The sequence below is a fragment of the Apodemus sylvaticus genome, chromosome 1, assembly GCF_947179515.1.
Source record: "Apodemus sylvaticus chromosome 1, mApoSyl1.1, whole genome shotgun sequence".
Lineage (NCBI taxonomy): Eukaryota > Metazoa > Chordata > Mammalia > Rodentia > Muridae > Apodemus > Apodemus sylvaticus.
In genome coordinates this window covers 117,231,717-117,247,062 of record NC_067472.1, presented here as the reverse complement: position 1 = coordinate 117,247,062, position 15,346 = coordinate 117,231,717, and the positions used below count along the sequence as shown (strand labels likewise).

Here is a 15,346-nt window from a genome sequence, read left to right as displayed (position 1 = left end):
GGGATGTGGCATGTGTGCTGTGCATGCCTGTGATCGCAGGTGTGCATGCACACACAAATACAAACACAGAGCAAATCAAATATTCCTTTTAAAAGGCTTTCATTTGATATTAGATACCCCTCTTCCATAGAACTCTACCTAATGCTTGGCTGTGTCTTGCATCTATTTCCATCAGCTGCTGGGTAAAACCTCTCAGATGACAGTTATGCTGGGCTCTGGTCTGCAAGTATACTGGGATACCATTAAAAGTGTCAGGGTTGTGCTCTCTCTCATGGCATGGATCTTGATTTGGGCCAGACATTGATTGGCCATTCCCTTGATTTCTGTTCCCCCTGCCCCTGCACATCTTGTAGGCAGGACAAGGTTTTGTGACTGGGATGATGTCCCCACCCCTCCATTGGAAGTCTTGCAATGGTTACAGGGGTGGCCATTTCAGGTTCCATATTCCCTATTGCTAGCAGTCTTATCTAGGGTCACTCTCATAGATTCCTAAGAGTTTCCATTGTCCTATGTTTCTAAGTCATCCTAGAGATGCCTCCCACCCCCAATTCCAGTTTTCTCTCCATCTTCCCAACACTGGATCCTGTCTGTCCCCCATTCTTACACCCTCTCCCACCCAGTTCAGTCCCTCCATCCACCCCTGATGTCCATTTTATTTAATTTCTTAGGGAGATTCAAGCATACTCCTTTGAGCCCACCTTGTTATTTAGCTTCATTGGGTCTGTGGATTATAGCATGGCTAGTCTGTGCTTTATGGCTAATATCCACTTATAAATGAGTACATGCCATGTTTGTCTTTCTGGGTCTGGGTTACCTCACTCAGGATGATCTTCTCTAGCTCCATCCATTTGCCTGCAAATTTCATGGTGTCACTGTTTTTAATAGCTGAATAATATTTCATTGTGTAAATGTACCACATTTTCTTTATTCACTCTTAGGTTGAGAGGCATCTGGGTTTTAGTCAGTTTCTGCCTATTACAAATGACGCTGCTGTGAACATAGTTGAGCAAGTATCCTTGTGGTATGGTGGAGCATCTTTTGGGTATATTCCCAGGAGTGCCATAGCTGGGTCTTGAGGTAGCACTATTCACAATATTTTGAGAAACCACCAATTTGATTTCCAAAGAGGTTGTACGAGCCAGCAATGGAGGGGTAATCCTTTGTCCCACTTTCTTGCCAGCATGAGCTGTCATCTGAGGTTTTGATCTTAGCTATTCTGATGGATGTAAGATGAAGTCTCAGAGTCATTGATTTGCATTTCCCTGATGACTAAGGATGTTGAATATTTAAGTGCTTCCCAGCCATTAGAGTCCTCTGTTGAGAATTCTGTTTAGCTCTGTATCTCATTTTTAATTGGGTTATTTGCTTTATAGATGTCTAATTTCTTAAGTTCTTTATATATTTTAGATATCAACTCTCTGTCCAATGTAAGGTTGGTGAAGATCTTTTCCCATTCTATAGGCTGTCATTTTGTCCTATTGACAATATCCTTTGCCTTACAGAAGCTTTTCAGTTTCATGGGGTCCCATTTATTGGTGATCTTAGTGTTTGAGTGGTTGGTATTTGGTTCAGAAAACACAAATTGTCTCCTGTGCCAATGTGTTCAAAACTCCCCACTTTCTCTTTTATAAAATTTAGTGTATCTGGTTTTATGTTGAGGTATTTGATCTACCAGGTCATGAGCTTTGTTCAGGGTGATAGGTATGGATCTATTTGCATTCTTTTATATGCAGACATTCAGTTACACCAGGGAGGTGATAACTCTTAAACAAATGAAAATTCTAGTAACTACTTACCAAACACCTACTATGTTCAAGAATTTCTCAGATGCCATGGACTTGTCAGTGAAAAAAAATCGATGATCTCAATGATGAAAGAGCTGGTGTCATAAGCCAATCATTTACTGTAATGACGGATGTTGTTTATAGAATTAGAAAGCATACAGAACAGGTTAAAGGGGCCTGAAATGCTAAAATGAAGCAAGCTCACTGAAAATATGACATTCTAGGAACCCCTTGACATGAATTAGGCTGCAAGGGTGCCTGTGTTTGGCCACAATATCTGTCATTTATACAATTAAGATGGATGTCTGGACAGGGCTTGAAGTTTCACTCCAAAATGACTTGCTGAGTGTGGTGTGTTGCACCAGTATATTTTCCAATTGTAAATGTCAGGTTCTCCCAGAATCTACACAACCAGTAATGTAATCCAAAGCCAGGTTCACAGAATACCAAGCCATACTCTTAATTCAGTGGTTCTCAACCTGTGGGTTGTAATCATTTCACAGGGGTCAACTAAGCCCATCCTGCATAACAAATACTTACACTATGATTCACAAGAGTAGCAAAATTACAGTTATTAAGTAGCAATGGAAATAATTTCATAGTTGGGTGTCACCACAACATGTGGGCTAAAAGGGCCACAGCATTAGAAAGGCTAAAAGCTGCTGCTATAACTCAACAAAATTTCATTTTATATTTAGTCTTATTCAAGAAATATTTGCCTAACTAACCTACATTTACAAAGACTTTATATTATTGTTCTGTCAGCTTATTACTTTAGGTTTTACATTTTGGTTTACAATACCTTTTGAATTAGATGTTTTTTTTTTAAATTAATTTTGTTGTCTGCAATAAGACTCAAGATCATTTTCTTGACAAATCACTAGCACATATGCAAGAAGGCTGGCTTTTCCTTTAATGAAAAACCACACTACAATGTTTCAGCAACTGGATGTTGAATTCATACCATTGTTTCATTGATCAGTTTGTCTTCACATAAGCACTGAAACGGCATACCATTTTTAAAGCTTTATAATAAGCTCTGAAGTCCAGGTGCCTACCCCTCTTAGCTTATTTTTGTCAGAGTAAATTTTGTTATTTAACAGTTTCACTTCCAAATATATTTTAGAATTGGCATGTACATATATATATATATATATATATATACTTACTGATTATATATATGCATATATCTGATTCATGTTACTGATTCTTATATGATCAGTGAGTCAAAAAGGTAATACACCTTACTATATCATATGTATACGTATATGTATATATTTATATCAAATTACCTTGATTTTCCCAACTGACTGATTTTCAATTCTGAAATTTGGGGATGTCCCAGTTGGTCACAAGGTAGTGTCATTTTTGCTCTTAAATTCAGTTTGAGATTGAGGGAATACTAGCCTTATAGAACAAAACAGGAAGAGTCCCCATTTCCTGGAAGTTGGCCTATTTGTTGCTGTTGGTGGACCTCACCTGTATACACAGCTGGGCCAGGAGTTTTAAGTTGTACTAAAATTCAGTGTCTCTAATAGTGTTGTTCATCCCTAAGACTTGTTAGTCTGTATTTCAGTTCATTTTGTACTAATGTAGCAAAATAATAGACTAGGTTAAAGAGCAGCAATTTGGAATGAAAAAAAAAGTACTGAGTGATGATTCTGGGAGTTGCAAAGTCCATGACAGAAACTCCAGCACCTGTTTTCATGCGTTGCTGAATGAAGCCTCTCTGATGGCAACTGGGCTAAGTACTAATCTATGAATACAGCAGTAGGAATCATTTCATTCATCCCCCAACCCCCACCACACACACACACACACACACACACACACACACACACACACACACACACACACTTGTTTCTATGCTGGGTCTCTGAGCTATCCAGGCTCTAGTTCCTAGCCCTCTGGACAGTGTCAGAAGTGGACTCCCTCTTGTGGCATGTTTCTCAAACTGGACCACCTTGGTTGGCCACTCCCTCAATTTCTGTATCACATTCCACATTTGTAGGCACAACAAATCCTAACTCAAAGGTTTTATGGCTGGGTTGGTGTCCCAATTCCTCCACTGGGATGACTCTTGAGATTTTATCTTACACTGTTCAGAATGGCTAAGGCTAAAAGCAGAAGTGTCAGCTCATGATGGCAAATACAGAGCAAGGGAACACTCTTCCATTGCTGGTGGGAGTGCTGGTGGGAAATCTGTATAGCCATTTTGGAAATCGATATAGTAGTTTCTCAGAAAATTGGGAACTGATCTACCTCAAGACCTAGCTGTACTCCTCTTGGGAAAATATCCAAAGGATGCTCCACCATACCACAAGGACGTTCGTCAACTATGTTCATAGCAGCTTCATTCATAACAACCTTGATGTCCGTCAACTGAGGAATGGAGAACGAAAATGTGGTCCTTTTAAACAATGGGGCATTACTCAACTACTTAAGAAGCTCATGAAATTTGCAGGCAAATTGATGGAAGTGGAAAAAGTCATCTTGTGACCCAGAAAGAAAAAAAAAAAATGTACTTACTTTTAAGTGGATATTAGCCATAAAGGACAACCATGTTATAATACATAGACCCAGAAAAGCTAAGTAACAAGGAGGGCTTGGTGGGGGGGATGAATCTCTCTGGGAAGGGAAACTAGCATAGACATTCAGGGTAGATGGGACAGGGGAGGTGGAGTTAGAGACTGGAACCGCCGGAGGATGGACAGTGAGTAAGAGAGACAACTGGAATTAGGGGACATTTCAGGGACAAGCTAGAAACCCAGGACAATGAAACTCCCAGAAATCTATATGTGTGACCCTAGCTAAGACTTGTAGTAATCGGTGAGTCAGAGCCTGAACTGGCCATCTCCTATAATTAGGCTAGAGAACTTACTTTTTTTTTCATTGATTTCCTTCCTTTCCTTCTCATTGTTCTGGAGAAACTAGTTGATAGAGCCTATCTGGTCAAGTGATTGGAACCATTATCTTCTAAAATTCTGTTACATAAGAAAAACTAAACAGTACTATGCTACTAAGAAGTCAAACACAAAGGAATTCTGGGACATTTTCCTGTGAATTTTATTTCATGAAATTGAGTGGGAGAGCCTCATGTCTTCCCCCATCTACTTCTAGTTTAGATTCTGCAGCTTTTAAGAAGGTGACAGTCCAAAACTTCAACTCTATAAGGAAAAAAACAAACAACAGAAACAGATGACAAATCATTTGTTCAAACCTAAAGTGAAACTGGCCCCAAATACTGCTGGGATAGTAGTAGAGACCAATTTCTAGAATATTTACAAAGCCATTTGTAAGGACAACATTTTGCAGACATTTATACGGATAACTAGATTTTTGGTCTACAGACTCCACAGTTTACATACAGTCAGTCAACAGGCAGCTGCTAAGAACACTGCTTTTCATTCTCACCCTCTCATGAGGAGGATAAAATATAGATGCCACAACTTATAGAGCAAGGATGAAAGCACACTTATCTGAATAAAGTGGAATGTGCTTTGTGGAAGGGACAAACCACTGCAGGAAGACTGGGGCCAAAGGCTGCCAAGGGCTTCTTGCATAAAGATGGCACGGTTAGCCTATGAGCTAAACTGGTCCAAATTGCATGTGCTTCAGCTGCTGCAGCTAAAGCCTCTCCAGTGGGAATTTAAGATGCAGAGAGCATGCATTAGCATCCATCAAAAGCAGAAGTTTACTCGGTATGGAAGGTAGACTAATTACCAAACATACAGGTTTGGTATATAATGGTGTGAGCATGTAACAAAATGCTTATGCAGAACTAAAAACTAACTCAGTGATACTGTCTTGTTTGCCAAGAACCCAATCCCAAATCCAAGCAGAATAGAAAGTAGTCTGGAAGAGGCAAAAACATAGTTAGTTAGGTGGTGCTGGTCCAATTGGAGTTTCTATGCTTTTCCAGTACGGATACAGACATCATTCTGAAAGTCAGATCTGCCCAGAAAGTTTTGCATGCAAGACCACTGCAATGAAAAGAGCTACATGAATGGAAAATCGGTCCTGAGAAAAGATATACTAAGGACTTAGACTTTAAGATCTCATTCATGGGGCCATCTTAGCCAGAAAAAATTAATCTGCCATGAGCACATGACTACAAAGATGACTGGATGGTTAAGAGCACTTGCTACACAATCATAAAGATTAGTTTGAATCCCTGTACCTATGGCTGGTGTTTTGGAATCATCTTTAATGTGAGTTCTGAGGTGGATAGAGACAACAGGGTCTCTGAAGCTTACTGAAATTTGAGTGCCAGGTTCATGGAGAGACTCAACCACAAAGGAATAGGTGGAGAACAGAGGACATCCAATACATTCTTCTGGCCTCCATACATGTTCCCATATACACAAGTGCATACATTCATAATATTTCACACATTTGAACCCATTGATCTGAACAAATTAGTAACTCCTAAACCTAAAAGTGCAAATGACAGAAGACAACATAGAAGCTATGCTTTAGAATGTAGCTGGAACAGGAAGATTCACTTCAACGAAACTCAAATCTCATTTTGGTATCAGAATATAACAATAAAGTGGCCGAAATATCCAGAAATTCTGGTATGGTCTAAGCATTCACAATGTATGTTTTACTTTGTAGGCTTTGCTGAATTATTTCTATATATCTTCTTGGGCTGATATGTGTCTAGCAGCATTACTAAATCATAATTAGTATTGTATGTTTAGAAGCAGAGGATGGGAAAAAAGGTGGAGGAAGAGCATGATGAGAAATGAAGGTGTGACTTATATGGGAGGAGTGTGTATCAAAAACAGCTTAGATCCAAAGTAATGGGATTCAAATAGATTGATGTCAATTTCCTCAAAATGCTCAGAAATACATGATCACTGGTATCAAGTCATTGGCTTAACAATATCATTCAGGAAGTGTACTCTTTCCATTTTTCTTCTCTGACATGTTTAATCTGCTGTTTTCTATCTTGATATTTCTCATTTTGTAGCAGGGTTTTTTCTGTCCACTTACATTAGTAGAGAGGAGGCCTGTGATTGGACTGGGATGGGGGCAGAGCTCAGAGTTGCAGAGACAGAGAGAGAGTCTGAAAGAGAGGGAGAGAAACCAAGATGGCTGCTGACATTTACCCACATGGTATTTTCTAGCCACAAGTAGCTATGATTTCACAAATTTAAGAATATTGGGATAAAGCTTTTATCATTATCAATTGACTCTGAAATTACTATATTAGCATCCTATAAATTGTGACTTTATTAATATATAAATCTGATTGTTTAATTAAGCTTTAAGAGTCTTGATTCTACCAGGTAACTAGGTGTTGAGATGGCTGACCATGGGGTGCCTGGGAGTTGCATGGAAGTGAGAGATGGCCCAGCGGGGGAGTGTAGGAGCGGGATCAGAACCCTTGGATAGTTGGTGGGTTGATTTTTAATATTTCCTGCAATCAGCTAATGTTGAGAAGATCACCACCACCATCTAGAGATCATTAATTGCCATCCATGTGGAACAGGAGAAAAATAAAAGTGGGCTTTCTTTGAAAGGAGAAATTCCTCTAAAGTGTCCCAGTTGTTCCATTACATCTTATTAGCCTAAACGGAACTGCACAGTCACTCAAAGAAAAAAACTGTTTGGAAACATAATGGACAAAATAAGAGAGTGTTTTAAGACAGTCTCTGCCTACTCCCAAAGGCTGGGAATGGTTCTGTCACAACCATGAACTAGTGTTCCAACCAGAAGGGATGTGTCAGCAGGTGAGAGCTGACAGTGACTGCAACCCTATGTTTGTCATACAAATTTGGGACTGAGAGATGGCTAGTGACTTACTTACACCTTCCATTTCCTAGGTTCATTTATCTGGCTCTCTTGGGGTTGTGCCAGCGTGCAGCAATGACTGTCTTTGAAAGTCTGCCCACACAGGTTTTCGTGCAATTTTATCTCTGCCTGTAGCAGAAATTAAAAAAAAAAAAATCCACATCAGATTTTTTTTATCTATATCACAAATTAAATTTCAAATGAAGAATATTTAAAACTACTTATATAAAATGCCCTAAATGTATTTACTTGCTTTCACATTAATGAGGAAATAGCAGCTTTCCTTAAGCATTTTGGGGCTAATTACTCATCCATCTCTCTCTCTCTCTCTCTCTCTCTCTCTCTCTCTCTCTCTCTCTCTCTCTCTCTCTCACACACACACACACACACACACACACTCACACACCAACACAGTGAAGATGCAGGATACCTTGATAGTATCCATTTGATTACAGTAAGGTGCATATTTGTAATTATTGTTTACAGATATGGCTGCTACTTTAATGACTCTATTTAAAAAAAGAAAAAAGAAATACCTCCTTCCCCCATCACAGACTGTCTTGTCTGGCTCAATGTTACAGAAACACAATGAAAGATTTTCACTTTTACTAAATTTAACTTTCCTCTTGGTGACAGGAAGAGAAAACACCTGCTTTCCGCTGCCTCTTTTCCTAAGATAGGGTCTCACTTTGCAGTCTAGACTGCCATCTCTTCACTCTCTTGCCTCCATCTCTGGAGTGCTGGGGACTACTGGTACCCACCATGCCTACCCTATCTCCCTATAAACTCAATAACACAGTTTCAGGTCCAAACAAGACCAAGTGAGAAAACATATTGAGCTTTATCTTTTGTTCTTAAAGACCTAAAATCTCCAGTAAGCCACACATACATACATAAAGCATATACATAAAGACTAATGCTTAACTCACTCAGATCTGAAATTATCAGGCGAAAAGAGCACCTCTTTTGTCTTTTCCTTCAAGAACTTAATCTGGAAATAAGGAGCCAAGCCCACTCTTGGGAAGGAACTGGAGAAAAGAGTGAGACTTGAGCTATGTGCTTCTGCTCTCCCCACGAAGAGCAACCACATGGCACATGCCACGCCTTAACTCTTTGTACTAAGCCTTTACTGTAGTTACCAAGTAATCTGAAAAGAAAACTCTTAAAGGTGGCTGAATGATTGAGAAGGGTTTAAAGACACTAAGGAAACAGGCCTCAGATATTAAGTAAGTCATATTAATGAATCTGCAGGGTGACTTGAGATGATACAGTTTCATTCAGACATCAAGACTCCTGGGGCCACAGTAGAAAAGTAACTCTAAGAAGCACAGGTAAATACTGTTGAGTGCCTATAGCCTGCACCAAGACTTGGGCAGCCCACCTCCCACAGTCTACCAGAGCAGAAGGTTCTGTTATCTTTTGCACTTGGCCTGATGCTCCTTCTGGTGTGTGTGTCTTACAGGGTATTTTAGGTCTTTAGGAACAAAAGATAGAGCCCAGTACATTATCTCACTTAAGGCACACAAGAGCAGACTTATGGGAAAAGAACAAGAAAGCAAAAGCAAGTAAGACATTAGTTCTCACCCCTTTTGTATAGCTACAGCATGTTCCACAGTCAAGCACTACCAGGACGTTGTCAAGAGGAGATTGTCCTGGACTTAAAGGCCTTGTGTACAGAGAAACAGCACAGAAAAATGCAGTCACCTTCCATATCATCCTATCTAAGAGATGTAGCATTATTTAAAAAATATTAAGTGTGTCCAGAAATGTCTATTCCTACGCTGCACCAGTTGAACACCAAAGATCTCACTGTAGTCCTTGAGCCCAAGAAGCAAGGAGTAATATAAGTAAGTAATAAAGTAATTTGCAGAAAATGGGCAAAAGGGAGGCAGATGTCAGGGATCATGATTCTAAACCTCTACTGTACAGCAGCTGTCTAGCACACAAAACCCCACTTCAGTTCTCAGCATCACACACACACACACACACACACACACACACACACACAAACACACAAAGACAGAAAGGCTAAGAGGGAAGAGAAATGAGAGGAATGGGATGGGGGAGAAGAAAGGTGAGGAGGAGAGAAAGGAGGAAAGAGGGGCATGACAAGACTGAAGTGAAGAGAAGCCGACAGCAGTGAAGTAGACACAGAAGGAGCAAAGCAAAGGGCCAGAGGACAACCTCAGGTCTGGGAGGGATTCTTTCCTCCAGTGACAAGTAACAGACTTTCAGTGTCGAGTATCAGCATTTATATCCACTGCAAGCGCACATGCGATGCCCTCTCTGTCTTGCTTTAGTCTCAGTACGTGCGTTATACTGAGGTCAAGATGCTGTCCACCTCTGATCTCAGAGTCACTTGTAGTTTAGAGGTTACCTTTAAAAGCACTGAGCCAAACACAGATTTTCAGAAGAAAGATGACGAGATCAGGGAGAGTTCAGAAGCGAATATCAGAATGGACTACCTGATGAAAAGATGGTAAGAATTTAAAAAAAAAAACAAAGACTCAAGATAAACTGCTCAATCTCAAACTCCCCAAGCTGTACTTGGGGCACATCTACAGTTGACTAACACACGACACGATCACTACATGACTACTCCACATGCACTGCCTTTCATCTGCATAAAGCTCCTGCCAAGACCAAAGGAGTAGATGCTTCATTCTGGTAGAAGCAGGCCAAGGACATAATTTCTTCAGAATGTAAATGAACTGAAAAAGCAAAATGGAAATAAAAACCTGTTTTGATATGAAGAGATCTGTTTGCCTTTCTTTCCGATTAGCTAGTGGTAGAAAGACACTGTCTTTAGAAACATCAAGTTTTCTGTTTGTTTGCTTGAACAGGTGCACTGTCCTCAAGAGTTCAAATTGTATTTCTCAATCTATCACAGCAAGTCAGTGAGCTATTCTTCAGACCTGGGCATTCACTACTATTTTCTGCTTCATGGTAGTTTTTAATTACATTTTACTTGAAATAAAACATGAGTATAATTTGTTAAAAATATATCTCTCACAGAAATGCACCTTTTTGACCAACAAGATTTTAGTAAACATTTTTTAGCATATTCCAATAGGATTAATCATTATCACAGTCTTTTAATGTCAGTAAAAAGAATGACTTATGGCTTAAAATAGATTTTTAACCTGACAAGAAAAACGCAACAGACATAAAATCTGACAGGAGAAAATGAGGTCCGAGTAGCCAGGTGTTCTCAGTGCTTTAATACTTCATTTTAAAAGTAAACACAGTACTAATCATCAGTTCAATTCCAGTGAATAAAAACCTAAAACTGCATTAATTAATCAGTGTTGAAGTCCAAAACCAAAATGAGCCTTCAACAGTATTACCAAGCAGGTAAGTTCACTGTAGAAAGCTAACCATAATGTAAAATTCTGAGCAAACGCAAATGGTTCTGTTACATGATGGCACTAGAGTCTGTCTCTTTGTAGGGATTCAATTTACCATAACAACCGCGGATAGGATTACATAGAAATACAAGTGCTGATGCAATTGAATAAGGAAGATTAAGTATTTTTAATGTCTGGGTTACAATTCCTGTCATAACACAAGTTCTACTGCATAACTTACAATGGCCTGAAACATTTTTAGCAACAAAATTATATATTTAAAGATAATTCCTATATATTACATTAACTGTAGACATCACAACCACTTTAGACTTCTATATTAACTTAGAAAAGTACAACTTTCCCCAGATAACCCAAGTGATCATATTTCAGACAGCTGTCCAGGACTGCTTCTATAATCAGCACCAACTATCTGCTGTCCCTTAACTCCAGAGTGAACTGGTTAATGAACAGGAAGCAGGGGAACGGGAATCCAATTAGTGAGAGACGAACTCCAACAATCACTGCATTTTCACATTTTCAGTCATAAAGCATCCCATTTAGGTGAGGCATTAGAGAGGGTACCACCTGTCAAACTGGCCCAAAGCTCTTTTGTTCCATAGGATCTTAACTCTTTCTACAACACCAATGGCATTCAAACCGAGCTACAAAGAGCACGGCCATTGTGGTGAAAATAAACACAATCTGCCTATAGGAGGTATAAAGATTGGCTTTTAAGTTGTCTGCTTGACGGTATTCAAGTGTAACACTCCTGCGAACACTGAGACATATTCTTTATAGCAGCACATGTCGGTTACCATTTGTTCCTAACCTGCTACTATCATATAAGGTCACTAGGCTGCCAAACAGCCCATCTGGTGGAGAAGAGAGACAGGACTGTGGGCTGAACAAGAGAGCATGGGCACCACCTTGACACTGGCCCAAATGGTATGAAACCCATGCTTGTATCCCTGAAATAAGAATGACCACTGTCTCCACATTGCTCCATAGCAAAGCAGCAATGCCCACGGAGGTTTCTCCCCATCTCCAACACCCCATAGCTACAGAAACCCATTCAAAAGCAAAAAAATCACGGACTGAATCCATGTACCCGTGATCCTTTGTAAATCCTAAAGTGAAGCAGTATTCTTAGTTTTGACCAAGAATTGTATTGGAATGAACTAAAGATATCTTTTAAAGTAATTTTTAAGTATACTCTTCTTATTATATTTCTACATAGATTATTCAATATTCTTTGTGGACATAATTTAATCAACAATATATCATAATGTCAACACTACATGATCCAGAATGAGATTCTGGCTACAGAGGAAGCTTAATTATTAAGCAACGCCTTTCTAAAAAGCTTCTGTATTTCTGATTGGTATGAAAAGAAAGAAAAAGCATCTCTCGTTGACGTAACACTGAGGTTCAGCTTGGGCCCCTTCTGTGTTGAACATAATTAACTCTTCAGGAGAAAATGGTGAGACACAGTCAATAAGTTACAGTCATCTTCAGGAAAAGTCTATGGGCAGCTCTGGTGTGACAACTGTGTATCGTGGGTCTAGTCTGGGGATGAAGTTCTGAAACTCTCTAGATGCACCAGTACCAAACACATCCAGGGCTTTCCGGTTCATAAGTGCAAACCTGTGGAAGAAAGCACAGTACAGAAACTGGTAAAGACAGTCATGAAAGAAACTAGCCTATTCCTCCAACTTGGCTTTCAGGAAATGTAAAGTCAGGGTGGCTTGGCAAGGCAAAAGTGCTGGAATTCAGTGGCAGTTTCCAATGTCACATGGGCAACCCAATGACCAAGTGTCACTGTCCAGGATTATCTTTTAAAAGATAATCCCCAGGGAAAAACCACAGCCCTCAATTAGTATTTCAGACACTTCTAGAGCTCTATACATTATTAGATGGTTTCAAATGTAAAACTTGACAAAACAGGATTTTTCTAATGAATTAAATCACAGAATACTGAGGAAACAGGGAACCATTTAGCACCAACAAGGCAAGGGTGTTAACTGTAACTGCTCTTATATCTGAGACCTTAATGTCTTGAAATGAGAATAAGCAATCTAAATATGCAAATAGATAATGATTAAAGAGCATACAGCAGAAGAGAACTAATAAAACAGAGTAAACATGACCCTCATGGAAGGACAATATGACTCAGTAGGCAAAGGCCCCTGTTCCTAAATATGACATGATTTCCATCCCTAGAATCCACATGATGGCAAAAGAGACCTGACTGACTCCCACAAGCTGTTCTTATAACCTCTGCTACACACACACACATGGAGACAAACACAATAATAAAGATGTAGTGATTAAACAATATACCTTATATTAACCATCATCCAACGCTAGAGATAAAGCATGTTAAAAACAGCTGTAGCTGGTACACAGGATACACCTAAAAGGTCTCACTTTTTAAAAAGTGTTTCATTTATTTACTTATGTTTATATGTATGTATTTGTGTATTTATATATCTATGTATTTATTTATAATATAAATGCGGCCCCTAGGTTCCCCCCCCCAGACCATTTCCCATTCCCCATCCCCTTCTCCTCTGAGAGGGTGGCCCCATAGCCAAACTTTGGATGGAGATTGGGGACTCTTATGGAATTGTTGTGGGAAGGATTGCAGGTCTCCCTTCTTATTCACAATCACTTCATTTCTGGAGAATATAGTAGATTGAAATTGATTCCAAATCACTGGCCAGAATTGAGAAACTAAAATCCAACATGGAAGCCTGTTGATGGGCTGTTTGTAGCTTCCAGCTACAAGAATCATGAGTCAAATAAACCTTTTTAATATGTGTATTACCCAGTGTCAGGCAATCCCTCACAGCAACACAGTACAGACTACGGCATATGGATCATTATTTCATTAAAGAACAAAATAAACTTAAGATTGTGAGAGTAAATATATTTCCCTTAGTAAAAGTAAGCAGAATTAAAGTCCAACTCAGTCAGCCTATTTTTATTAGGTCAAACTCTCCAAAAGAACTCAATTAAGATTAAAGGGGTTCCCTTGCCCATCACCACCTGCAGTCAGCAGAAGGAGAGCTGGCCCTTGCACAACCTAGGCAAATCTGCCACTGACCTATATTTCCAACTTGAACTTGATAGTTTAAATAAAAAGAGTGTAAAGATTCACAGATAAGATTAAATGCTGATTAATTATTGACAAACTAGCAGTTAGCAGGTAAGCATATTAATCCAGAATATTTAAAACATCTAAACTATTATAAGGAAAATGGGTCAAATATGTAGTTTTAACTCAAAGTTTTCACTCAGGTCTGATTTGTTTCTTATTACATTGAACATATTGATTTACAAATAAATAACTAATTCACCACTGAAAGAATATTCCCTCCGGGGACAATGACATTTACAATATCCTTATAGAAGTTATTTATTTGTTATAAACATTGAAATCAACTTGGTCACTTACCTGCCCTTGGTGAGCCTTAAAAGGAACTTCCAGTAAGATGGTCGCAAGTTCTGAACTTCCATAACAGCCTAAGATTGTTCAAATGGATATTTATTTTAGTAAATATAAACACTGCAGTCTTAAGCAATATAGTAGTTCTTATCTCTATCTTTGTGGTTTGCTACATTTTTAAAACTTTAGTGATGAAAACAACGCTTTTATGTTTATGTCACTCTCAAGAACCTATCTTTGTTGATACGCTTTCAAGTAGACATGTTGCTTGTGAGCTGATAATCAGTGAATGGCCTTCTCTCAGGAAGATGAGTGCCCATTTGAGAGCTGTGATTTGACTTTACTGAGCTTCAAGCTGACACCTGTGGGTTTTTCTCTGTGGGGAAAAGCAAGTAAAAGCTTCCCCTATGCCCAAACTCAGCAATGGCCTTTAATACAGAGACAGAAAAAAATAATACAAAACACATGAGAGATCCTTCTCCTTCCTGAGGAATGCTGGAGTGTCTCAGAGGGCACCTGTGCATAGTCTTATTGTAGTTTTTCTCCAGGAAGGCAATACAGGGCTATGGATTCACTCATCCTTGTATTCTATTTAGACATAAATACTGGTTTGCTCTTTAAGCAAGGCCTGGCCCATTAACATGTTCAGTGCTTTGAAACATGCAAGGTCTTCGGCTGAGAAAACAAACCATTAAGAAGGAAACATGACAAACAAAGGTGTTGCTGGACTTCGATTTCCCACCACTGGCTTAATGTAAAGCAGAAATAGAAACTTCTGCTGTCTTCTCAAGAGCTGTACTTACTGCATGGAAACAAATTGCTGTGGAGATGGAATAGATGATAGTATCTGCTTGAGGAAAGTAGGGAACCTTTCCAGCCTCGATGCCCTTGAAATACATCGTCTGAAAAATCAAGCATAAGGCAAGAGTTTGGATTGTATTTAAAGCTTGGGCAGTGTTAGAACA

The 15,346-nt window shown here is 39.2% G+C and overlaps 1 protein-coding gene across 1 annotated transcript in view; it reads right to left on the bottom strand.

The window, feature by feature from the left end:
* Positions 1–10,777: 10,777 nt before the first annotated feature.
* Tmem135 (transmembrane protein 135) overlaps positions 10,778–15,346 on the bottom strand; it is a 212,116-nt gene continuing 207,547 nt past the window's right edge. The window contains exons 13-15 of the mRNA XM_052159103.1: positions 15,185–15,283; positions 14,391–14,458; positions 10,778–12,577 (exon numbers count right to left, since the gene is read on the bottom strand). Of these exons, the coding sequence (XP_052015063.1) occupies positions 12,445–12,577; positions 14,391–14,458; positions 15,185–15,283 (300 nt within the window). The 3' untranslated portion in view covers positions 10,778–12,444. The remainder of the gene's footprint in view (positions 12,578–14,390; positions 14,459–15,184; positions 15,284–15,346) is intronic.